Source organism: Phoenix dactylifera, unplaced genomic scaffold, assembly GCF_009389715.1.
Source record: "Phoenix dactylifera cultivar Barhee BC4 unplaced genomic scaffold, palm_55x_up_171113_PBpolish2nd_filt_p 000734F, whole genome shotgun sequence".
NCBI classification, from domain to species: domain Eukaryota; kingdom Viridiplantae; phylum Streptophyta; class Magnoliopsida; order Arecales; family Arecaceae; genus Phoenix; species Phoenix dactylifera.
This window is the reverse complement of record NW_024068110.1, coordinates 160,790-187,167: the sequence shown is the minus strand read 5'-3', so window position 1 is coordinate 187,167 and position 26,378 is coordinate 160,790. Positions and strand designations below refer to the sequence as shown.

The following is a 26,378-nucleotide window of genomic DNA, read 5'->3' as shown; positions in this document are numbered from 1 at the left end:
TGCTAATTTAATCAACCACAGCCTCCAGAACCAAATCCAATCCTTCCGTTGGGCACATCGTAGACCACATTGAACGTCCGCTGCTGCATGTTCCCAACAATGGACACAGCGTTCTCATCATCATTGCCAGCAAAGGCGAGGCAAGCCTGCGAGAGGCTTGCAAAGTAGAGTATCCCTGAGGCATCGACATAAAGGCTAACCCCATTACTGAACTGCAGAACCACCGCAGGTATTGTGATGTGGTTATACCCAGTGAAGTTGTAGCAAGTGTCCAATATCACGAATGGCTGCACCAACTGATACTTGGTCATATGTTGCCGGAATTCCGAGCGAAGGGCGGTGTAGGCCTGCATTGGAAGCCGCGTGATGACGGTGCCGGAGTCGATGATAGTCCCGACATTAGAAAACACCGACGATGCTATTGAAAGATCTCTTCCTCCGACGGTTAATCCGGTTAGCTCGACGAAGTAAAACGATGGTGCATATGACTCTGTTGGCATTGTGGTGAATTTGATATTAGGTGTCTGCGTGGCAGCTCCCAGCATCAAGTAGCCTGTCGAGCTAGAGCGGGATGGGAGGCAGTACGAGAAGACTCCTCCGTACTTCTCAGCCGACTGCGACACCAATGACACCTCGCCGCGTCCAAGGCCAATTAGTCCGGCGGCACGGCCAAAGAGGCCTTCATTCTCCCCCCCGCAGCCGAACCGGAAATCTGTTAGCACGTCGGAAAGTGTCAACGTAAGGGTCTCCTGAGCTAAGATTCCCACTGAGGAGGACCTGTCGCCATACTCGACTACGTAGCGGCAATCATTAGATGAGTCGCAGTCGGTTTGACCGCTGGGTAGCGAGCAGTCGCTGGAGCTGCATGGAATGTTGGAGTAGGTGGAGGACTGAGATGGGTCGAAAAGCGTCTCATTTTGAGCGTAGCACTTGACGCAAGGTTCGCACTGGATCCAGGTGAGGTCGCTGCCGGTGTCGAAGATCACGGTGAAGTCTCGTTTGGGAGTACCAAAGCCGACGGTGATAATGTAGTTACCGGTGCCAAGGGGGATGCCGGAGCGGGAAGGGGTTGTCACGCCGGCGAGTGAGGTTCCGAGTTTCGTTGGCTTGGATGCAGTAGGGAAGGAGAGGCGGTGGTGGAGAGATTGGACTCGGTATTGGTCTTGGCGGAGGAGACGGTGGTGGTTCAGGTGCTTCCATCGGCCGAGTGGTGAACATGGGCCGTGGCGGTGAACGACCGTCAAGCGACTGTTGTTGGATCCTGCAAATTAAATTGTGATTTGTGAGGAATCATCAGACAGTGTTGCACACCAAAATTGTTATCTTGCTAGGTGAGATAAGTGAATGCGTAGTAGCTTGTCTATTTTTTCTGGATTAGAAACGGTAGTTTTATCGGAGGAGAAAGCGAGAAACTACTTGATTATATGGTAAGAACTGATAAAAGCATCTTAATTTTCGAACCTGTTTGTGAGCTGGATGATGGGGAGCAATCAGCTCTTGCTATGAAGGAGTTGATGCTGATTATATGAAAGCTTTGTGATTCGCCTCCGTCAACATCTGCAGCGCCACAGAGAAGGGAAAAGGATAGGAGAAACAAAACGAAGAGGGAGTTTAGGGGAGCCATTGGAATTTAATTACCATTCTTAGTGCATTGGAGAGAACAGGAGAAGTCTTATAGTCTGAGACTTGCAAGAGATGGAAGGCGACACCTCGTTTCTATTATTTTCTCGGGCCTCGGATGGCACGCCAGGGCGCCACAAGGAATTTATGGGCTTGTTATCTCCACTTCGACGAGGGAGCTAAGAACAAGGTCACAAAGGTTAAATGGATGGGGTTTACTAAGTTGCTTACTAGAATCCGTATGGGATAAAAAAGAATAAATAGTTAAGATTCGTCTCTCTATTAAAATAAAATATAATTAATATGCACGGTATCAGATTGATCGACTTTATTAAGAAGCCACTAAACGCTCAAATAGAAACAGCTGAACTTGTTTCTCAGGTACAAGATTGTCATTAGATATCCCGTTACCATATCTTATGGCTAAAGATCCGATAGTATCTGGGTGTCACCTAAGGAATATCCTTGAATGAATCATGGGTGGTTGGCCAACTTTTAAAATAATATCCTTATAATAAAATTAAATTAAATATTTATTTCTGATAATTTATTTATATATTTCTTACACCACATCCAAATCAATGACTGTAATACATATATAGACCAGCTACTAAGTCTCGAAACGCTATTTAGTATAGACCAAATAGCAATAGATCTTCAAAAGAAATATCTTATGCAGACTAAATAAGAGGTTTAGAAGGATGTCAATTTTTGATTAATTATTAAGATACAGGCGGAGAACTCGGCCTGCAAGTCGAAGTTGTGTTCAGCCAGTAAGTCAAGTTATATTCAACCAACAGGCTGAACCTATATTTCATCAGCAAGTCAAAGTATAGGGCTAGGAGGCCGAAGTACATGGCCGACAGGTCGAGTAGTACTAAAAGAATGCCAACCTTAGACCGTGTGTAGTAGCTCAGCACCTTGGGCTTGTGGGCCGGCCCAAAGAGGCCTAGGCTTAATGCTTGAACGCGCCCTCTTGCACGTGAGAGGCAGAGAAGAAGACTCCGATTGGAGTCTTCTTTCTCCCCCAATATAACCAAGACTCCGAGAGTCCTAAGGTGATCCAAACACTGCATAAACTCTAGAATTTCATCTATTTAAGATCCTCCATTTGCTCCGCTGAATACCATCCCCAATAACTCGAGGAACAGCCGTCGATCTCGGGTTTCCTTGTCCGAAACTCTTCCTTGGATCTCCGTTGGAAAAGCCACTGAACACCTCGTTGAACTAAGGTAAACAACGTTCACCTCTCTCTCTCTTTCTTTTTCTGGTCTCCTAGCCATCGCCGCCTTGAGTTGAGCTGACAAGTTGCTAGTATCCATCCAAAATAGGGGTGCCCTATTTCGGTGTCCTTCTGCATTCACCACCGCTGGCCGCTGGTTCGGGCCAAACTTCACCACCTTCTAGGACCTCTGTGATTATATGGCAGTCGGTCAATGGACCGGCTAGGATCTAGGCCAAGTTACCATGGATCATTCTCTTTATCATTTCTTGGTTCTTCATCCCTTCTTCCTTGTGCCGACTGGCCATAGTCGTTGGTGATGCTGCGGTTGGAGGCTACATATAGCCACTGCCATCGGGGCTAGGTCGGCCGACAACCTTAATCCGAAAAGAAAGGAAAAATGGGCTCTTCCCTATTTTGGGTAGAAAAAAAGAGCCCTCTCTTCCTTCTCTCTCCTCTCTCTCTCTCTCTTTCTCTTTCCTCTCTTTGCTTTCTCTTTCTCTTTCTCTTTCTCTTTGCATAGTTTAATGGATCTAGTAGGAGGTCCCAGATGTTCACTTTGTGGACCCAAATTGACCCCTGTAGAGGGTACCATAGAGTTGCGATATGCCCCTATTCCACTAACTGGAACTGAAGTCTTTAGACAAATGTATGGCACCAATTATATACTAGGTAAGATCCCCAAATGTTCAAAGAAGAGGGGAAGGGAGCATGTCGGCAGCACAATGAATGAAGGATTAATAGCAGAGGTTGCTGAGGATGATGACAACTTTTTTGAGAATGAAGACAACGTATATGGTCAGAAAAATGGTGATGACTCAATGACAGCATCTACACAGAAACAACTATGAAAAAAAAGAGAGCATTTTCTTTGATTTACCTTATTAGGAGTATAATCTTCTTCGACATAACCTTGATGTGATGCATATAGATAAGAACATTTGTGATAACCTGATGGAACATTGTTAAATCTTGATAGAAAGACCAAAGATAACTTGAAAGCACGTCTTGATTTGAAAGATATGGGCATAAGACAAGAGCTTCATCCGAAAGAGCTTGCCAATGATAAATTTTATACACCTTCTGCATGTTATACAATGTCTACTCAAGAGAAAGAGTTTTTTCTAACGGTTCTGAAAAATATGAAGGATCCTGATGGATACTCATCGAATATTTCACGATACGTAAATCTCAAAGAGCAAAAACTTTCAAATCTTAAAAGTTATGATTGTCACATTTTGATGCAAGATATTTTTCCATTGACTTTAAGATCGTCAACATCGAAACAAGTTTTCACAATTGTTTCTCAGTTGTCATTATTCTTTAAGGCATTATGTTCCAAAATTCTTGATCCTAAGGAGCTTGATCAGTTGGAGTCTAATGTTACACTCACACTATGCCATATGAAAAATATCTTTCCTCCTGAATTTTTTACTATTATGGTTCATCTACTCATTCACTTAGCAGCGGAAGCTAAACTTGGTGGACCGGTTCACTACCAATGGATGTATCCTATTAAGAGGTGATTTTTCTAAACTCTAATGCCCATATTTAATAATCAGTTTGATTTTGATATTTATTTTAAAAATTTATTGTTGAAGGTTTCTTATGCACTTAAAATATTATGTACGCAATCGAGCCTATCCCGGAGGCTCGATTGCTGAAGGTTATATTGCTGAGGAGTGTTTGATATTTTGTTCGAGATATCTTGAAGGTGTTGAAATAGTTTTCAATCAACCTCAAAGAAATTATAATATTATAGAGAATGCAGATGTTTACAAGTTCTCATCTGGTGGAAGAGATTTGAAAAAAGTTAAAAGTGTTGTTCTTGATCAAAAATCGTTGTCACAGGCACATCGCTATGTCTTACTTCATAGTGATATAATATCCGAGTCTCACAGGTTAGTATGGTTAGTTGAAATCTAAATTTACTGTCATATCAGGAGAATGTAATATTGGTACTTAATTAAAGATTTTCTGATCGTGCAGAGAATTTTTAATAGCTCAACAAAGTCTCAACCATAACATTCATCCTTCACCAAGGATTGAGCAACGATGGTTGGTTGAGTTATTTCCAAAATGTCTTTTCAAACAGCTTAGATATCTAATATATTAGGCATTTTTTTAATTTTTATAAAGAGAAATTAATCATTACTTCTATAATTCTTTTTAGGTACTAATAATGATGTAGAGAAATTGTTCTGAGGAGTTAATAGCCATTGCTCGAGGTCCGAATAATATTGTCAACAGATATGATGGGTTCATTATAAATGGTTTTAAATTTCATATTAAAGAGCATGAAAAATTTAGAAAAACCCAAAATAGTGGAGTTATAGTTGAGGCGGACAGAAAAAACTTTTATGGTGCTCTAACAGATATTTATGAGCTGGATTATTATAGAAAATTTAAGATAGTATTATTTCGATGTGATTGGATGGATATAAACTCACCTAGAAGTTTGAGGCAAGACATAAATGAATTCACACTTGTAAATTTTTTAAAGTTGATACATACTGGTGTGTTATTGAAAGATGATCCATTTGTTTTTTCATCTCAAGCTCGACAGGTGTTTTTTGTGCAAGACTCAAAAGATATAAATTGGTCTCTTGTTATTAAGACGAAACCTAGAGACTTGTATGATATGGGAAGAAGGTTGGAAGAGGAGGACGATGATACTTATACTCAGTGTATGCCTTATAATGTTGTGCCAACTGATGAAGTAAATGCGCCAACGAGTTTGGTTAGGAGGGATGTTGAATGAGAATTTTTTGATCATAATGGTAAGTAATATTTATAATGTATACGTTGAATGAGTTATTATGTTCTCTTTTATTAGCAATTCATTTAGCATAAATTTATCATTTAACTAATATTGATTCTTTTTTGTGCATACCAGGTAACAATATGCTCCGAGGAAGACGATATAGTGATGTGGAGTTTCAGCATTCTCAAGTGAAATCTACTTCTGATCAGTCCATGTAGTCCCAGCAGCCATGTGAGCACCAGCAGCACGAGTCAGGATCTCAGCACGAGCCTCCTACTGATTGTCCGGAGGATGAGCTCCGGATCCAGGGTAATTCGGTTTAAAGCTTATATTTTATGTTCATATTTGTCTTCAACTTTTTAAGGCATATTTTATTTAATTTTAATAGATGGACAGGGGACGGTGAGGACGAGATAGGGACCCACTTAAGCAAAGGATGTGTGGAAGCTTCATGAGGGTGAGAAGATCATCATCCAATGCAGCGAATTGGGGGCCGCCCATCAATAGAGCTAGAAGTCTTCTATCAAGTTTTTTAGGATCGGTTACACGCAAGGGGTCAACTGTGTTCGCTCAACTATACGAAGTGGAATGAAATGCTTCCTTCGTATAAGGTTGAGCTTCTTAAACTTATACAGGTAATTAATTAAATTTGTTCTTTTTAATTTGACACCTCCTGTATGTTAATTTGCTTACTACCATAATTTTACTTTTGAGGTTTAATATTATTATAACATTCTGTATCTTGTTGTAGAGTAAGTTTGTACTCCCTTCAGAGAGCCATGATTGGGTGCTAAAGTCCCTCAACCGCAAATAAAAAGAATATAAAGCAAAATTGAAGACGGACTTCAAGCGCGAGGGTATGACAGAGGAGAAGGTTGATCGTGTTTCTCCTTCTGATGTATACCCTCAGCAGTGGAGGAAGCTTGTTCACTGCTGGTTTTCTGAAAGAGGACAGGTCATGTATATTATTTCAATATATTATATTATCTTTATTATTAATATGGATTGCAAATATATACATTTAATCATATTATACTGTGTACTTTTATTTTGGCAGACATATTCTAATATTGGTAGAGCTGTACGAGCATCTCAAGCAGTCCTCACACTTAGGCTCGAAAAGTTATGCGAGACGTAGAAAAGAATTTTTAAGTTCTTGTGAAACTATTTGAAACTTTACTAACATACAGCACGTATTATGATATATAGTTTGCCAATATACTTTCCGTATGTGTAGATAGTAGAGCATGGAAGGGAGCCTGGTGAGGTAGAATTTTATAAAATGACTCACACCCACCGAGATGGCAGCTTTGTCCAGGACGAGTCGAGAGATATAGTTGTATGTATTCATTTTTTATTTGTTCAATTTTTTTTATTAATTTTACTTCTTTTAAAATATTAATGTGACTATTTTTTTTGAGAGAGATATTGGAAAGAGCTACAACTCTTATTTCAGAGCGCGTCGGGGAGTCATCATCATCCAACGCGGCCAGTCGCATCGAGGCTCAGGTCTATGCCGAATTGATGGGCCCAAAACGTTATGGTCGAGTGAGAGGTTATGGTGTCGGAGTTACCCCCACTCAGTTGTCTACAATGAGCCGATATACCCAAGATGCTAGACAAGGGAGTAGCACTGTAGAGGTTTATAGTCTGATGACAGAGATGGCATAGATAAAACAGTCATATAAGACAAGGATAGAGGAGATGAGGCAGAGTCATAGGACCGATATGGAGGAGTTGAAGTAGAGCCAAGAGTTGAAGATACAATCTTTGCAGGATTAGCTAGACCATATTTCATCTTTTTTGCAGAGATTTGCTCCTCTGGTAAATAACTAAATGTACATAAATATTTTACGTAATGATAATGTATTCTTGTATGAGCGTGATAACTTTCGTATTCTTAGTTTTTAAAGTATTTTTTTTTCTTGTAGGCTGCTGATACTTCATCTACTCGTAGAGATGATGATGCCGTCGACCTTTGATACATCGTAGATTGTTTACTCAGGAATTTGAGATATATGTTTTCAGTGTGTTTTTGAAGTACAATATAATCAAATGATAATATGAACAATTTGAATGAAAAGTTTTTGTTTGTGACGTGCATTTTGATATCTATATGATTTATGTATTTGTTTTGTTGGAATCTAATGTATACAGTATGAAAAATTGCTTTGACGAAATTTTTTTTAAAAAAAATCCCCATTGCCGACGCTTTTAAGCGTCGGCAATAGCAAGCGGCACGAAATTTGGCACGCCTTTACCGACGCTTTATAGCATCGGGCAAGAACGAAGATAAGCCGATGCTGTTAAGCGTCGGCCCAGTCCGACACAACCCCACGGTTTTAAGCATCGGTCCATAAAGCGTCGGCATAAATTACACCCACCCCCACCTGCCCGACGTCTTACCCACGCTTTGGGGGGTGTTGGCAGGAAATCTAACGACGCTTAAAAGCGTCGGTAATGACCAAACAAAGCGCCGGAATATATCCTTTTTTTTGTAGTGTTAACTTGTTATTTTTACGAGATCACGACGAACTCGGTCGGTTTTCACAGGCTCACCGACTAGAACCAAACCGATTGTTTTTCCGGGCTCACAATCCAACCTAGTAGTTTTTTCCAACTTACCAACTACAACCTAAATAACATTGATTTTACACTGGCTCATCAACAACCCTTAATCCCCTTGATTCAATCCCCTGATCGAATCAAGAAACAAAATCAGAATATATAAGTTACATCATAATATAAATAATATGAGAAAGGTAGAAGCTCTCAAACAGATTTTTATGCTAAAGGAAGGTGTGGCTTCTCCTTTTCTGGATCCTCTCTTGAATGCCCCGATTGTTGAGGATCAGATAATCAAGCCTTGAATGTGAGGAGTACTTCTGAAATCAATGTAAGCGTAGTTACTCCTCTTTCCTTTTTCTAAAAGGCTCTAAACTTTCTTTTAGGAAGATGTAAACTTGAATGCCCTTCAAATGGATGCTTTGTTCTTGTCTCCCTTCTCCTTTTATATACTTTTCAAGGCTCTTCTTTTTGAAAAATAGCCGTTAGAGAGAGTAAGAGAGCCGTTCTAACATTATTATGCAGCTTGACAATATGACATTGAGATTGGAGTCGACTCGTGCGACTAGGAGACGGCTCGGCTGAAACTGGAGACGACTCGTGTTCTTCAGGAGACGACTCGCTCACTGTATCTCTAATAGTACTGCCTAGGCATTTCTTCCAGGGGACGGCTTGCGCATTTAGGAGTCGACTCGCCAAAAGCGAGAGACGACTCGCGACCTTCAGGTGTCGACTCGATCTTATTATACTAGAAACTGATTTTCTGTCTTTTCTTATTGGAGTTTACTCAAGCACAGTTGGAGTCGATTCGATCTCAGTGTATCAGAAACTGACCTTCTATCTTTCTTGCTAGAGTCGACTCGTTATCAGAAGCTTTAAAGACTTGATCCTTGGAGTCGACTCGGCCTTCACTGAAGTCGACTCGATCTCAGTTCCGTAGAAAACATTCTTCTGTCATTCTTGTCGGAGTCGAATCGTCCATAGCTGGAGTCGACTCAATATCAGTTGGCTTAAAAACGAGACTTCTATCTTTTCGCAGGAGTCGACTCGCCCACAGTTAGAGTCGACTTGATATTAGTTGGAGACGACCCGATATTAGTTAGAGACGATTCGATATCAGTTGGCTTGAAAGCTGGTCTTCTGTTTTTTCGCAGGAGTCGACTCGCCCACAGATGGAGTCGACTCGGGCACTGTACCTTAAAAAATACTTCTCTGTATTTGCTCTAAGAGTCGGCTCAGTCTCAGTCGGAGTCGACTCGCGCTTTGCACTTAGAAATCCTACTTTCTGCCAATTCATCAGGAGTCGACTCATCCAAACTGGGAGTCGGCTCGAGGGCGTGCTAGTTAGCAGCCTTTGTGCCAGAGTCGACTCGAGAGTCTTCGGTGTCAGCTCGAGTGCAGGGCGAACATTGAAATGGTTCCAAACATAGTAAAGGTTGAGTTTAAAAATCCTTGAACCAATTTTTAAGTTATTCTAGCATATTCAACAATATTTTCCTGAAACACTCATTTGAATTCATTAGTATAATATGAAATATGCTCAAGTGTTTTGGGCTCATCAAAATCAAATAGGGGAACAACAATCACTCAACACCCTGATATATTCTTGTTTCTTAGGAGCCTTCACCTCTCGGCCACCTGAAGGTGAACTTTGATGGTAGTCTGCCAGGCGGCGGCGGCTATGTTGGTGTTGCATTTGTGATCAAAGACTACTATTCTAGGTTGATAGCTATGGGGGACGGTGTACATTTGAGGCATCTATTCCTAAAGCCGAACTCAGGGCAGCATAGGAGGGAATCTCTTACACCAGGCGGAAGCTAAAGACTAGGAGCATCATCCTAAAGGGAGACTCAGTGGAGATTATTGAATGGATTTTACAGGAGGGGATGTGGGAGGCAGATCATCCACTTCTAGTCAATATTCTGAGACTATTGGGGGAGTATGATGCCTTTCAGGTTGTGCATATCTACTGAAAGACGAATAGAGCTGCAAATTAGGTCGCCTATGAGCAGCCGATGTACTAAAAAAAAATAGTAATCATAAAATTAACTGTATGACTTTGCTCCTTGGCAACTTTGCGAGCTTCTGTACTTAGATGCTAATTGATGAGTTTACCTTATGACTCATTAAAAGAAAAAGAGTAATCATAACAATTTGATGCCGTCTTAGAGTATCCTCACTTCCGTACATTCATGAAGCTAAAGGAAGGTGCAATAGTCGCTGGTTTTCCATGTACTGGTGAGGACGCGACATTATTTAAAGGAATGTTTTTCTTGGGCTTAAGCATAGCAAAGACATCCAATGAGGCATGTGAAACCAAGGCATGCATTGCCAGTCCCCTTGAAAAGCCTTCATTATCAAGGAACATCTCACAGATTCTATAGGCTTCACTCGTACATAATTATTCACTATTTCTTAGCAGCCAAGACTCATGACACACCGATACTCGAAAAATATTCTATGAGTTCTACTAATGCTTAGCTTAACACGGGATTACTTCCACTTTAATACCCCTCCACATTATTCGATGGATATTTACTAGACTTATAGCAGGGGAATAGTTCTTATCATTTGCAAGCATTGGGATGGAACCCGATTTTCTCTGCTGCCAGATCATAAACCACCTCGAATGTGCACTACAGGAAAATAGGTCTTTCCCGACGCTTTTTTCCCGACGCTAGGGAGAAGCGTCGGGAAAAACAGGAAAGCCGCTGACATTTACCGACGCTTTAATTAAGCGTCGGTAATTCTTAAGAATAGCCGACGCTAATAAGCGTCGTCGTACTCTTATAGAAAAGCATACGAAATAGACGACGCTTATTAGCGTCATTGTACTCACAGTCTAAGACGACGCTTATAAGCGTCGTCCAAAGTCAAATTTACAACCAAAACCAAGCGGCCGGCCCCCTTCTCCTCATTTTGCATTCCGACCGATCGATCAAGCCCTAGCCCCTTCTCCTCCTCCCTTCTCTCCGACGACGAGCGAGCGGCCCTTGTCCCCTTCTCCTCCTCCCTTCTCTCCGACGACGAGCGAGCGGCCCTTGTCCTCTCCGACGACGAGCGAGCGGCCCTTGTCCTCTCCGGCGCTGAGCGACGTACGACGGCAAGCTCCTCTCCTCCTCCCTCCTCTCTGGCACCGAGCGACCGTCCGCGTCCTCCTCTCCTCCTTCCTCCTCTGCGGCGCCGACCGGCCGGCCCCATCTCCCTCCGCCTGAGAAAGAGGTAATTCAATAGATTTTTTGAGGTAATTTTGGTAATCCATGCCAATCGACTTGGATTTTAGGGTTCTTTCCTGCATTGATGAATTGAGTAGATAAACTTTCCTTTTAGGGTTTGTGCATGCCAGATTTCAAAACTCACCCTCACATGCTAGGATGCTGTTCGCGTGTTATTATAAGGGTTCAAGGCATTTGATAGTTGGGATGTGTCATCTAATTACTAAACATGCATATTAGTACATGATAACATCTTAAAGGTCGTAAAGCGTAGATGAGTCTCAACATTGTGGAAGCAACTAAGGGATTGTGACAACAAAACAACCATTATTCTTGAAGTTTTAACTGATGAGGACATATTATAATATTGGTAAGGTTAACACTGAATTCAAGGGAAAATAATGTACACCAAAATGTGTGGTGCTGCTTGTACATTGAGTAAAGACAATGTCTCTATAAGGTGAGTAATGAGTACTGAGTTTCATGAAAATAGATCACAGAGATGACTTCATTCAGAGTGCCCTGACTCCTGACTGATTGATAAACAGTGGATAAAGCAGGTATTATCTATATGGTCAATAAATTCGGCATGCCTGCGTCATCTTTGGTGTGTTTCAGTTCTTGTACTAATGATTCAGATATAGTGCTATGTTATGGTGCAGTTCACCATGCACATAAAGTGATGACATTGAGATCCTTTCCAGACATTCGCCAAGCACCTAGTGAGGAATTGCTGGGGAAGACCGTCTTACTGTGGATGAAGTGAATGAAGAGGTTGAAATTACTGATTGCTGAGGTCTTATTTGAGACAATTGAACTTAATGTTATATCTGGAAAATATATTCCGTTCTGATATCTTTGACCATAATTTTGTTTGCGCCTCTTATTATTGCATCTGGACTTACGTATAGGGGAGGAAGACAATAATGTTGTGGACCATACATAGTCCATGGTAAAATGTTGGTGAAGGTAGGTAGTGGAAGATGATCCATGACAGAGCTACTAAGCATTTTCTAATCATCAGGATGGTGTAACTTGATTTTAATTTCTCCCTTCATCCCATTTCTTTAAGTGCTATGCTAGCTATTCAGATGGATAAAAGGGGTTTTTATGATATCTCCATATTTATGCACTTATCTCCTTAATTCTTTGACATTTTGTTTCTTGAGGAGAATGGGGAAGGCAGCCATTGGAAAGCCAACTGAGCAACAGGTGAAGTTTTATTAAGTGCATATCATTGACTTAAAAATATTTAGTCTGTTGTAAAAATATTTTCAGTCTCCAAGGGGATGTCTAATTCTTTAAAAAATCATTCTTTTCATAAATAAAGTTTTAATATTTTCAGAGGTTTTTGGTTATTAATTTAGTATGTTGCTCAGGATAATATCAAAATATCAGCCAGTATTTTCTATTTTATTTCTTAAGATTTCAATCGATATTTGAATTATCAATTAGTCAAATTAGCAGTTCATTCCGGAAATTAATAGTGTCTGGTTTCATTTCATTTTAGCCTCAAGAGAAGTCCATCTGCATTCTTTTGGTACAGCTCATCTCCTAAGACAAAAAAATTAGCGAAGTATGGCGCCATTTCATGGTTCAAACCTGTTAGCTCCACAAGATTTGTTAAATTTTCTTCTTCTTTTTCTTATAAAGAGAAATGGTTCCAACAAAGCATCTAATGTAGAAATGGAACAAAAGTCTATGTGGAAACGGGGTTCTCAGAAACCTACAGCATGCCTCATCTTTAGTTGTATATTGGAGACTTGCTTTGTCCCCTATTCTGAATGCTCACTTTTAGGAACAGAAACAATAAAGATCAGCACATACAGTGTATTCTTCAGTGGATGAAAGGAGTGATACTTGCCCTACTTGTAAACAGGTATACATTGTTCCCGCACTTATGAATTACATCTCTCTTTCTCTCTCGTGACAATTTTGACAGTTATGTGATTACTGATATGTTTCTTCTGTTTCATTAGGTAATGATTTTTGAGAAAATCATTTAGAAAGATTTATACTTGCTAATTTGCTTTAAAAAGATTTATAGCATTAACAAGAACACTAGCACACAGGTCAATACGAAGGAGAAGGCGAAACATTAATAAAATCTTTCATTCCTTTTAGCATCTATAACATCTGTTTCCAACCCTTCTTTCTGAGAAATAAAAGCTCTTATGCAAGAATGAGCTGTGATTCAGAGTTGCATGAATTTTTAACATATCATGAGTAAACAATGGGTAGTGTATCGAGCAGCTCAGCATCAAAAACAATCTTACCAAAGAATTGGTGAGCACGGCAATCAATATTTAGATTTTATTTATTATTTAACTAATATTGTTTCTTTTTGTGTATACTAGGTAACAACATGCCGCGAGGAAAACGATTCAGAGATGTTGAGTTTCAGCACACAACTGTGGGATCTTCTTCCGATCAGTCCTTGCGGTCCCAGCAGCCCGACGAGTCCCAGCAGCACGAGTCCCATTCTCAGCACGAGTCTCAGTCTGAGCACGTGCCACCTGCTGATTGTCCAGACATGGATGACGTGCACATCCAGGGTAATTTGATTTACATTTTATATATTAATTTTTCTTATAATCTAATTATATTAAATCATTTGCCTTTAATGTTTTAATTAATGTATATTTTATTTTATTTTTATAGATGGACTGGGGAGAGTGAGGAGGACACGAGGACCCACTCGAGCACAGGACGTGTGGGGCCTACGTGAGGATGAGAAAATCGTCGTCCAATGCAATGAACTGGGGCAGCCTATCAAGAGGGCTGCAAGCATTTTATCGACTTTTCTAGGATCGGTTGCGCGGAAGGGTCAGTTGTGTCCGCTCAACTATACGAAATGGAATGAAATGCTTCCTTCGTATAAGGTTGAGCTTCTTAAAGTTATTGAGGTAAATAATTGAATTTGCTTACTATCACAATTTTATTTTTTAATTTAACATTGTTATAATATTCTTTAATTACTTTGGTGTAGAAAAAGTTTTTGCTTCCTAAAGAGAGTCATGATTGGGTGCTGAAGTCCGTCAACCGCAAGTGGAAAGAATATAGGGCCAAGTTAAAGACGGACTGGAAGCACGATGGTATGACAGAAGAGGAGGTTGCCCGTGTTTGTCCTCCTGATGTAATCCCTCATCAGTGGAGGGAGCTTGTTCACTATTGGTTTTCGGAAAAAGCTCAGGTTGTGTATATTTTTTCAATACCTTAGATTGTATTTACTAATAATTTAGATTATAAATTTATATTGTTTATTCTTTTTTTGGGAAGACATATTCCAACATAGGTAGAGCTGCACGAGCCTCTCAGACTGTTCCTCATACTTCAGGCTCGATGAGTTATGCTCGACGTAAAGCTGAATTCGTAAGTTTTTTTGCAACTCTTTAAAACCATTTTAAACTGTTCTATCATATAGCATGTATCATGATAACTAGCTTGCCAATATACATTTTGTTATAGATGGATAATAATGGGAGGGAGCCTGGTAAGGTGGAGTTTTATAAGATGACTCACACCCATAGAGATGGCAGTTTTGTTCGGGAGGAGTCAAGAGATATATTTGTATGTATTCACTCTTTCAATGATATTTTTATTAGTTCTATTATTGGCATGCATTAATATGACTTTTTCTTTTGAGATATATAGGACAGGGCAACAACTCTTATTTCAGAGCGCGTCGAAGAGTCATCATCATCCGACGCGACCAGTCATGTCGAAGCTCAGGTGCTCGCTGAATTACTGGGCCCAGAGCGTTATGGTAGAGTGAGGGGTTATGGCGTTAGAGTTACCCCCACTCAGTTGTCTGCAGTGGGCATGTATACAAGAAATGCTGAAGAAGGCAGTACCAATGCAGAAGTTAGTAGACTTCGGGCAATAATTGAAGATATGAAGGATCGCCATCAGGCAGAGTTGGCAGAGCTGAAGCAGAACCAACAAACTTTGCAGTCTCAGCTTGAGCATATTTTATCTATGTTACAGCGATTTCTCCCTCCTCAGGTAAATATATGTATTTGATGACTATACATAATTATTACTTATTTTGCATGAGTTAATAATTTTCATATTCCTAACTTCTAAAGTTTTTTTTTTTTTTTAGGTTCCTGATACTTCAACAGCTCGCAGAGATGATGATGGGGCTGAATGCGGTCCCTGATATTTTTTAGACTGTTATTTAATGAGTTTTATATGTATCTTTCTTATATTTTTCAAAATATATTGTAATTCTAAACTTATGTAAATTTAATCTTATATGACAATATGAATGTTTCGAATGATCTGTATGTTTGTCTTGATGTAAATGTAATGCAGGTTCATATTTGCTATAATATCTTTTTTAATACGCTTTTGTTTTTTTTTTAAAACAAAATCCACTCCCGACGCTTTAAAGCGTCGTTAAAAACCCCCTTTGGCACGGCCTTGCACGCCATCGCCGACGCTTTATAGCGTCGGTGAAAACCCATAGCTGCGCTTACTTTGGGCTTTCCTGACGCTTTAAAGCGTCGGGAAATGCTGTTTTTTGCCGACGCTTTTATTAGCGTCGGGAAAGACCAGTTTTTTCTGGGCTTCCTTTGGGCTTTACCGACGCTTTAAAGCGTCGGCGAATCTTGTTTTTGCCGACGCTTACATTAGCGTCGGGAAAGCCCTGTTTTTTCCGACGCTTTCAAGTAGCGTCGGCAAAAACAATTGCCACTCCGGTATCGCCAACGCTTTTGCGACGCTTCTGTTTGCGTTGCGGGAACTTTAGCCGACGCTTATAAGCGTCGGTAAAGATTATAAAAAGCGTCGGGAAAGATGATCTTTCTTGTAGTGGTGCGTTGCTGCACGTTACCAATGATGCCTCCATCGCTGTCCTTCTTATTTCCCGCGAAAGCTAGGCAGTTATCAAAGAGGATGCCTGAATCATCGAGGTTCAATGTGACATTCCCTTCGAAGTGCAGTGCAACCGGTGCCGGCTTGATATCCACATTCTCATCATAGCAAGTGTCAAGTATTCCAGACGACTTTCTCATTGTGTAATTCATCATGGAGCTCTGGAAAGCAGACCTCAGGACTTGATAGGCCGAGGGAGGTAGCCTGGTGATCACGGTTCCCGAGTCTAGGATAAACATAGCGGACGAGAAGACCGAAGGCTGGATCGCCAGCTGCTGGCCCCCGACGCTTATTGCTGTCAAATTAACGACGTAGAAGGTGGGATCGGTATGCATCGGTGTGTATGAAATGGCGGCAGAAGGCGCGGGCTCGCCAAATGTCAGGTAGCCTGCAGAGCTTTCTGTAGGTGGGAGACAGTAGGAGAATACATTGCCAAATTTCTGAGATGTTTGGGACACTAAAGAGAGATTGCCTCGACCGAGCCCCATCAACCCAGCCAACTTTCCAATGAAGTGCTTGTTGGATTGGCCGCACCCAAAAATGAAGCCTGAGACCTTGTCGGAAGGAGATAGTGTCAGCGTTTCACGGCTCAAGTATCCTACAGTTGAGGAACCATCACCATAGGTGACGCCATAGATGCAGGTAGAGTTGGAGCAAGCATGTTGGAAGGACAGCGAGCACTCGGGAGAGCTGCAGGGGATTGAAGCATAGGAAGAAGATTGAGATGCATTGAAGTAATTTTCTTGTTGTGGGTAGCAGGCCGGGCATGGCTGGCATTGGATCCAGCTGATGTCACTTCCAGTGTCGAAGTCCACAGTCTGGTTTTGCTCGGGTGTGCCGTAGCCGACCGTCACGACGTATTCAGCAGAGCCCAGTGCAAAACCAAGTTTTGCCGGGACGCTTGTCTGGGATTCCTGTACCCGGGTTTCTCTGGAGCCATGTGATGCCACTTGCTGGAGATAATTGACGCGCAGTTGGTCTTGGCGCAGGATTTCACCCAGTGTTGGGCGCGTCTTGCTAGGGATTGGTGAACAGGGACCGTGTCGGTGGGTTACGGCCAGCAAGGTCCGGTTTGACCCTGAAATTAAGAAGTTAAGGAAAAAATAAAGAAAAGGAAATACCAATTAGTGTTAGGTTTGACCGAGGCTTAGTACAAGCTGTGGGAAGTTTTTGTTTTTTTTTTTTTGGGTCATGTCATCCAAAATCTCTTCGACGAATAATCGATATAGGATTAATTAAGTACACGTCTTCACGTCTGCATGAATCCTCACATACTCACATTCTTCTTCTGTTTAAGTTCTGACGTTTTCGTCAGATAAAAAATCCAAATCTATTCAAATTTAATCACAAGCACTACGATTGGTTTATAATCAACTTCAATAAGCCTGTGCTACAGTATTTCTTAATCCACATAAACTATGGGCCGGATTCGCTTTGATACTATTTGTAACAACTTAGGACCTATACCAAAAAGACAAATCAAAAAGTATTTTTTGGGATTCCTTAGATCTATCTAAGTACCCAAAATCTTCCCGATGTGGAAATAAACACACGCTCGCATGAGCCCTCGCATACTCACATAAATATCTCATGAGCTCATTGGTGATTAATTGTTTCAATACCGGATGGCTCACCTGAACCCAAAGCATTTTGAATGAATATGGATCAAGATTTTAAGCCTAATAGAACTACGATTTGAAATTTCAGCTTACCCTCCAAATAGGTTAGACTCGTGTTTACATCGACCCTACTTCAAGATTCGCGGCTGTGAAGGCCTTCTTCCGCTAGAGCCGCCGACGTCCGTCTCATCGGTGACAATTCCACTCTCTTCTCCTAGGCCGATGTCGCCAACCACTAGCTCTATAAGCCGTCGGCGTCGTCTATCTAAAGGTGTGTCAATCCCAACCAAAAAAAAAAAAAATCACCAAATTTATAAATGAAAATCGCTTCTTTACTGTTTTCACCAATTTTTATGCAAAGAAAAAAAAGGATCGGATCCATTTTTGGTGGGCTAAAAATTAATAGGCATGCAGGTCACGTGGTCCAAAAACAATCCAAGGTCCAATCCAAAGGTCAAAGCTTGGATCTCGTTAATTTTGGTCATACTTAGTGCTAAGCTAGGTCCAGCCTGTCTAACGGGCAAGTGTAGTGGTGACCACTGCTAAAGAATCTTCATGAGATATTCCCAAATTTCATTTGCTTTAGATTTTAATTTGATGATGATTGCCAAAAAATCAAAGGTATCCAGATGATTCTTTCATTCTTCCCGACTAGAGGTGATCAAAACCCGGGCCGGGCCGGGCTCGGGTCGGGTTCTACAGCAGAAATTAGGCCCGATGGCTATGCCCAGACCCGGCCCGGCCCGACTGTCGGGCTTAAATTTTTATCCAGGCCCGACCCAACCTTATAAATCTGGTCCCAGGCCCGACCCGACAGGCCCGACCCGACCGGCCCGACCCGACAGGCCCGACCCGACCGGCCCGACCCGACAGGCCCGATTTTTTTTTTTGTTTGAAATCTAGAAATGAGCAAAAATGGCCCAAGAGCTTAATGGACTCTCTAAATTGGTTAATTGGTTAATGTTAAGGATATAACTAGCCTATTTAGATAATAAAAACTGTTCTTCAAGCCAATAGAAAGAAAATAAAATGTATGAAACACTGTTATCACTACAGTAAAAGTGTGAAAAGCCGACGCTTAAATGCCGACGCTAAGGGAAAGCGTCGGCATTTCCTGCTCCCGCGTCAACCTTTCCTGACGCTCTTGGTGAGCGTGGGAAATTTGAAGCATTGGACGACGCTTAAACGCGTCGTCGTAGACTTGAGGCTAAAACGACGCTTATAAGCGTCGCCAAGGCCCCCTTAAAATGCAGCGCCCGACCCCAAGCCCGCATTCTTGCCCTAGCTACTCCCGATACCCCTTGCCTTCGTCTCCGGCGCTGCCCTTGCCTTCGTCTCCGGCGCTGCCCCCATCTCCCTCCTCTCCGACGGCTGAAAGCCACGAATCGGACTTCCTTGACGCCAACGGCCACGTTCCAGAAGGCCTACCTCCTCTCCGGCGTCGACCGACCGACCCCAACGCGCGCTCCGCCCGAGGTAGTTTCTCCTACTCCATTCTCTCCCTCCGTCTCGCTTGTTCTCCTCCTTCTCCTCCTTCCTCAACACGCTCCTTCTCCTCTTCTTTTGTATAAGCCTTGATCGAGCTTCGTCCTCGAGAATCACACCAACTATGGCAAAAATATGTTTTAAGGGGATCGGAGCAGCTCAAACTAGGTTGGTGCCTCCTTTGTAATGGAGATGAGCAACATTTGATATTAGAGACATCAATATGTGCTGTAAACGATAAGCCACCTACTAAATTTTTTCTCTGCGGAGAAGATGGATTAGGATCGTGCCTACTGTCTAGACTCTTTTCAGCACTTCTGGGTTACTAATAGATTTTTGCAGTAATTTTTGCATACTCAAATTTCTGGGCTACATAATTTGGTGCATTTTGAAGAAGTAATTCTCATATTTAGTTAATCTTGTGGAATTATGCCTGACTTAAAATATGTTATTAAAATGCACTTTCAGAAATTTAGAGCCTCCATTAATTCAAATTTCTTAAAAAAAATGTGTATATGATACAGTGTATACATATAAATATATATACATACTTACATTGTTCATACATAGATACGTATTCTTTAGTACATTGTTCGTTTATCTATTATATAGTTATGTTGAGGCTCATCTTTTAAGTTACTAGGTTCTCTAGTTTGTAATCTTGACTGGTACTGTAAGAACCCACAAGATTGTCATTTGCAAGTTAATTTATTAAATTAAGTTGCTGGCCTTTGATTTTGTGAGATAGCTGGTCACAGCAAGGAATAGACCTCCCTTTTCATGATTAGATCATTTTTCTTTTAGTCTATTGCCCTTACTCTGTTCCTTTACTTTTCTGTCTGCATTAGGGATCAATGTGTGTTGGAAAAAATGGTTATCTTGATATTCTATTCCAACATCAAGGACTTTCCTATTTATGATTCGATTGGTTGTCTTGATATTCTATTCCAACACCAAGGACTTTCCTATTTATGATTTGATCGATTTCGAGAGACTCCTCATCCTTATGTATTTTCTTAAATTTTCTGATTGCAATGGGCATAAATGAGTAGAAAAACAAAAGAAAGTTGTTGGAGTGATCTTCTGTTCCTACTTCATATGTTGGTAGATTTCTCATTTTCTCTCTGGGCATTTACTGTTTACTGTGTCTGCTGTTACCTAACTTGCCATTTTCTTTCCTTTTGAGAATACTGAGATGCCATTATTTGCTTGTTTAGTGTCTGTATGCTATATGGTTGTTTTAATCTAAGCTTGGAATTATAATTTCTACCACCATAATTTTCTTAGTTGAGCATTACTTGTGGTGAAGTCTCTCTTGTTTAGGCCATGAGAGGTTGGTGGTAGGAAAGAAGGTTAAACGAGAATGTATTCTTTAGTAATTCTTTCTTGTTCTAAGCATGCAACCTTTAAGGAGTAATTGTGTAGGCTCTTTCTAATTCTGAGCATGCAGCCTTTAAGGAGTCATTGTGTAGTCTGTGCTGGTAATTTATTAAGGGCCAAACAAGACGGCAAAGATCTTACCTCACTAGAAGAGGTAGAATTTTGGGAAAAGCTAAAGGTATGATGCTTGATCGGGGAACCAGGAGTGTTTTTTTTTTCTCAGAAAAAAATACCTGACCAATTTTTATGAAGCTTTAGCCCTTTTGAGATTAGAATATTATAATATTATTCATTTTGTTACTATCATACTGGTAAAAATGAGATGATGGACCTATTATGATTTTTTTTTTTATTATGATGTTCTGATTGACCTTTCAGAAGGTACTTATTTGAGTGAAGATATCCATGCCTGTCCAGTGGTGGAGACTGTAGAGACCTTTATCCTACTGTGGAGAATTCGGTTTGAAGTCCGTAATGTTAGGAAGTGTTATATTATGTTCTGTTGCTGGTGGTCCAAACCGAGAACGATTGACACAGCGGTGTGAACGGGGTTCCGTCTGAGTTGTCTTGGTTGGTGTTGGTTACGCTCCACCTTCCACCGGGAAACCTGCGAGCAAGCCTAGCACCACCACTGGGGTAGTGGGGGCCCTCCGACGATCAAGTCAGAGGAGATTGGAGGAGAAGGAGAGATAATAATCGCAAGCAAGAGAGTGCTCTGGAAGATATTGCTTACCCCCCCTTCTCCCCCCAGCCGCATATATACCTGGCTGGGGGGTCTCTGAGGGGGGTTTGTCATCGTGGGCGCGGCGGAGTGGCCACTGACATGGCCGTTACAGGGCGTCGTGGAGCAGCGCTAGGTACGGCCATGACAGGGCGTAGTGGAGTTCCGCTTTGTACGGCTGATACAGGAGATCGTGGAACAGCATCGGATACAGCCGTTGCAGGGAGTAGTGGAGCAGGAGGCCTCGGCGTGCCTCTGGGAAGCAGCCTGTCGTTATCAAGAGATCTCCGACTCGGGGTCGGAGTGCTGGATCAGGGGGCAGCCGACCCGGGGTCGGGCTGCGGTGCTGAGGATATCCGACTTGGGGTCGGATTGCTAGATTAAGGGGCAGCCGACTCGGGGTCGGGCCGCGAAGCCGAAGATGTCCGACTCGGGGTCGGGCCGCGAAGCCGAAGATGTCCGACTCGGGGCCGGACTGCTGGATTGAAGGGCAGCCGACTCGAGGTCGGGCTGTGGAGCCGAAGATGTCCGACTCGGGGTCGGATTGCTGGATCAAAGGACAGCCGTAGTCTTCATGGGCGCACGTGCCGGTCACGTGGAGCATGGCGGCTTAGTTCCCCCGTAACAGTAGCCCCCCACTTCCGAGCCTGGAACCAGAAGGGGAACGGGTGAAGGGAGTGATGCTTCGAGATTGCCGCCATCCCTCGGAGAGGCGCGCGCGCTTCGAGCTCCCCGCCTTCTTTATGGCGTATGGCGGTTGTTGCTGACCTGGCAGTCTGAGGATTTCGGCGGACATCCTTCCTTAATGGTGTCGATTTGCCTTTGGGGCGCGAGCGACCCTTCGGCGGCCAGGCGTCCTCTGGCGTCATCGAGGCATCACCCGCCTTTCCGCCTATTTAACCGGGGGCCCTCCCCCGTCCGTCTTCCTCTTTACAGACATTTTCGAGTTTCCCCTTTGCGCTGCCGTTGTTGCCGTCGGACTGTTCGCTTGCTTCTCCTTTGACGCTCTCGGAGCCGTTCTTCCTTCTCTTCCGGTGAGTTACCCCATTCTTCTACTTAGGGCTCTTCGTACTTTCTCCTTTTGTACTAGTGTACCCCAGTCGTTCCGGTCTTTCCCCCCTTCTTGTCCCCGTCCTGACCGTAGGTTTATTGGCCATTAGGAATGGGCGAAGTGAGAGCAGACCGCATTAAGTCGGAGCTGGTCGCCGAGGACTTAGACAAACTCGTGGCTCGGTACCACCTTCCCGAGGCCTGCAACGTTACGCTCCCGGGGCCTGAGGAGAGGATGTCCCATCCTCCTCCAGGGAAGATCGCCATCAATGAGGGCATTCTCCAGGCCGGGTTCCGCTTTCCCCCTTCGGACTTAGTCGTGCAGGTACTCCGGGGTTTAAGAGTTGCGCCGACGCAACTGGTGCCGAACTCGTGGCGTGCCCTGACGGTCTTCCAGGTTCTCTGCCGCATGCACGAGATTCCCGCCACTCTGAATGTTTTTTGGGAGTTCTACAGCCTGAGTGGCCACCCCCAGGACAAAGGGTGGTGGTGCTTTGCGGCGCGGCGAGGGTGCGGCCTCGTTAAAGAGGCTCCTTCCTCCATTCACGGCTGGAAGGAGCGTTTCTTCTTCATCGATGTAGATCCCTCTTGGGAAATCAGGGCGACCTGGGAGACGCCGATGAAGTCCCCGATCGGCCTATCGAGACTGTCGAGGGAGGAATCCGATGGCTTGGCTGCCTTGAAGGGGTTGGTTGCCGAGGGCCAGCTCCCCCCGGTGGCCCGCCTTATTTCCGAGGATACCTTGGTGAATGTCGGTCTGAGCTCGGTCCCCACCGACCGTGAGCCCGCCACCATTTCTTTTTTGACTCTTTTCTCCTCTTTCGTCTCGTTCTTTCCTTCGGTTTCTCAGCCCTCGACCATCTCGTTCTTGTTGCAGAGATTGACGACGTCATGCGGTCGGACAAGGGACCGGCTGTTGGTAGGTCGTCCCTACTGGAAGCGGTCCGGAGGAGGAAACGAGCTCCTCCGAGCGGGGCCCCGCCGGCGAAGAAGTCCCGCAAGGAGGTGCCTCCGACGCCGACCGACGAGTCCGGGCCCACCGATCAGGGAGACGCCGTGGGCACGGACCGGCAGCTGACGCTGTATCAGCCCTCCGGTGGTGAGACTGCCGCTATTCTGGAGGTATCATCCGAGCCCGCTCGAGACGGACGGGTCGGGCGTGATCGGTCCCCGGTCCGGCCTTCGACTCAGCCGGCTCCTGATGATCCGAGGAGGGACGCGCCGAGGCCCCGGCCGAGCGGGGCCCTATCAATTCCTGGAGTGACCCCCGCCCCGAGCACAATCAGCAGGACTCTTTCCCAGGCGATGGATAAGGGTAAGGCTGCAGAACCACCATCCGGCTCCGGGGAGAAATCGGGGTCGGCCTTCACTACCGATGGCGCCCGAAACCTCATCGAAACAGTGCTGCTGGAGAAGGACCGTCGGCGGGTCCGGGAGTTGGGGGTCTCTGACGTCGGGGCTGCCAGCTGTGTCTGTCTCATGTCGGTGAGTGTTCTTCTGGCCGCTTTTCACCATTTATTAGCTCTGTTGTTCTCCGCCTGACGCCTTCACTTTTCCTATCTCTTAGCTCGCCCAGTACATGATCCGTCTAGAGGAGTGCTACAAGGAACAGGCGGGGCTTCTGGCGAAGGCCGAGGACCGACTGAAAGCAGTGGAAGAGGGAGGCCAGGCCGTGGCGGGCAGGACGACCGGGGACCTCGAGGCGAGGCTCCGGGAGGCCGAAGAGCGGGCACTCGGCTTCGCCGCCCTCGAGAAGCAACTGTTGGAAGCTCGGGAGCAACTCAAAGTCGCCTCGGGCCTCGAAAGCAGGGTTAAGAAGGCGGAGGAACGAGCTGAAAAGCAGTCCCGGAAGGTCGCGGACTATCGAGAGAGGTGGGAGAAGGCTCAGCGGTCTGCCGACAGCGCCCGCAACCGAACCCGGTCTCTTGAAGCCAAACTGGGCGAATTGGAGTCAGCCTTGGAGAGGTCCCGCGCGAACGACCAAGAGCTCCGTTCGCGCCTGGAGGAAGCTGAGGCCGCTCGCACTGCTGCCGAGGCGGAGCGTAAGGAGGCTCAGGCTAATCTGCTGAGGGTCTCCTCCGAGGCTGAAGACCGGATTGTGGCGAAGGTCTTGGAGGCTAAGGCTCAGATTACGGAGCGAGCAGAGGCGGCGCTGGCCGAGAAGAGTGCGGAGATCGGGCGCCAGGCGGTACAGGCTTATCGTCAGTCCGCCGAGTTCACCCGTGATATGTCGGAGGCGGTACGGGCCTATCGTCAGTCTGACGAGTTCGTCCGTGACGCGTCGGACGCGGGGTCCGAATCCTTCATCTTAGGCTTCGAGGAGGGCCTGGCAAGGGTGTCGGCTAAGTACCCCGAAGTTGACCTGAGTGGGATTTCCCTTCTCGACTCCTCTCCGGCGCCATCGCCTGCTGATTCTCCTACCGCCTCCCTACCCCCTGCGGACGAGCCCGACGCTCCCGACCCGGGGGTTTCTCCAAGCTGACCTCTTGTACCTTTCGTTGTCCTCTTTTTTTGTATGTCGGCATTTTGCCAAATTGTATGGGCCTTGGCCCTGAAACAATGAAAATTAATACAAGTCGAATGTTTCTTCATCTCGCTTTCGTCCTCCTCTTTTTTTCTTTTTAACTCTTGGCGGCGTCTTGCCGACTCCTGACTCTCGAAGTTCTTCCGGCCCTAAGCCAGGCATCCGAGGGTTAGGCCTCAGGAAATTCTTCCGGCGCTAGGCCAGGCATCCGAGGGTTAGGCCTCAGGAAATTCTTCCGGCACTAAGCCAGGCATCCGAGGGTTAGGCCTCAGAAAATTCTTCCGGCGCTAAGCCAGGCACCCGAGGGTTAGGCCTCAGGAAATTCTTCCAGCACTAAGCCAGGCATCCGAGGGTTAGGCCTCAGGAAATTCTTCCGGCACTAAGTTGGCATCCGAGGGTTAGGCCTCAGAAAATTCTTCCGGCACTAAGCCAGGCATCCGAGGGTTAGGCCTCAGGAAATTCTTCCGGCGCTAAGCCAGGCATCCGAGGGTTAGGCCTCAGGAAATTCTTCCGGCACTAAGCCAGGCATCCGAGGGTTAGGCCTCAGGAAATTCTTCCGGTACTAAGCCAGGCATCCGAGGGTTAGGCCTCAGGAAATTCTTCCGGCGCTAAGCCAGGCATCCGAGGGTTAGGCCTCAGGAAATTCTTCCGGTGCTAAGCCAGGCATCCGAGGGTTAGGCCTCAGGAAATTCTTCCGGCACTAAGCCAGGCATCCGAGGGTTAGGCCTCAGGAAATTCTTCCGGCACTAAGCCAGGCATCCGAGGGTTAGGCCTCAGGAAATTCCGCTCGTTGGTCGGCCAAGGCTGGCGCAAGCTGAGGCGACCGGTCGGGGCTTCAGGCTAGTCTGGTCCCGGGATGGTCATCGGGTTAGCCTGGCATCCGAGGGCCGAGCCTCGGGAGATTCCGCTCGTTGGTCGGCCAAGGCTGGCGCAAGCCAAGGCGACCGGTCGGGGCTTCAGGCTAGTCTGCTCCCGGGATGATCATCGGGTTAGCCTGGCATCCGAGGGCCGAGCCTCGGGAGATTCCGCTCGTTGGTCGGCCAAGGCTGGCGCAAGCCAAGGCGACCGGTCGGGGCTTCAGGCTAGTCTGCTCCCGGGATGATCATCGGGTTAGCCTGGCATCCGAGGGCCGAGCCTCGGGAGATTCTGCTCGTTGGTCGGCCAAGGCTGGCGCAAGCCAAGGCGACCGGTCGGGGCTTCAGGCTAGTCTGCTCCCGGGATGATCATCGGGTTAGCCTGGCATCCGAGGGCCGTGCCTCGGGAAATTCCGCTCGTTGGTCGGCCAAGGCTGGCGCAAGCCAAGGCGACCGGTCGGGGCTTCAGGCTAGTCTGCTC

At 44.8% G+C, this 26,378-nt stretch overlaps 3 protein-coding genes and 1 long non-coding RNA gene across 5 annotated transcripts; 2 read left to right on the top strand and 2 right to left on the bottom strand.

Moving 5' to 3' along the window:
• Window positions 1-11: 11 nt before the first annotated feature.
• LOC103697076 (aspartyl protease family protein At5g10770-like) lies at window positions 12-3,150 on the bottom strand. The gene is made up of 2 exons (XM_008778852.1): window positions 3,087-3,150; window positions 12-1,261 (listed from the first exon to the last, which is right to left on the bottom strand). Exons 1-2 carry the CDS (start codon window positions 3,148-3,150, stop codon window positions 12-14), a joined length of 1,314 nt encoding a protein of 437 aa, XP_008777074.1.
• A 9,038-nt stretch (window positions 3,151-12,188) lies between these two features.
• LOC120107035 lies at window positions 12,189-13,777 on the top strand. 2 transcript variants are annotated; one of them, XR_005509005.1, is made up of 3 exons: window positions 12,189-12,598; window positions 13,191-13,265; window positions 13,744-13,777. It is a non-coding gene; the product is annotated as an uncharacterized LOC120107035 (long non-coding RNA). The 2 variants fall into 2 exon arrangements; XR_005509004.1 differs by having other exon boundaries at window positions 13,185-13,265.
• Window positions 13,778-13,877: 100 nt separating this feature from the next.
• LOC120107032 lies at window positions 13,878-15,734 on the top strand. Its single transcript, XM_039120184.1, has 7 exons — window positions 13,878-13,941; window positions 14,048-14,292; window positions 14,376-14,579; window positions 14,666-14,758; window positions 14,855-14,956; window positions 15,041-15,391; window positions 15,492-15,734. Exons 1-7 carry the CDS (start codon window positions 13,920-13,922, stop codon window positions 15,546-15,548), a joined length of 1,074 nt encoding a protein of 357 aa, XP_038976112.1. The 5' UTR covers window positions 13,878-13,919; the 3' UTR covers window positions 15,549-15,734.
• Window positions 15,555-17,367, bottom strand: LOC120107030 (aspartyl protease family protein At5g10770-like; the record flags this gene model as incomplete). The annotated part of the gene is made up of 2 exons (XM_039120180.1): window positions 15,555-15,559; window positions 16,224-17,367. Coding segments are annotated over 2 exons (1,149 nt in total), but the record flags the coding sequence as incomplete, so codon positions are not given.
• Window positions 17,368-26,378: the final 9,011 nt, after the last annotated feature.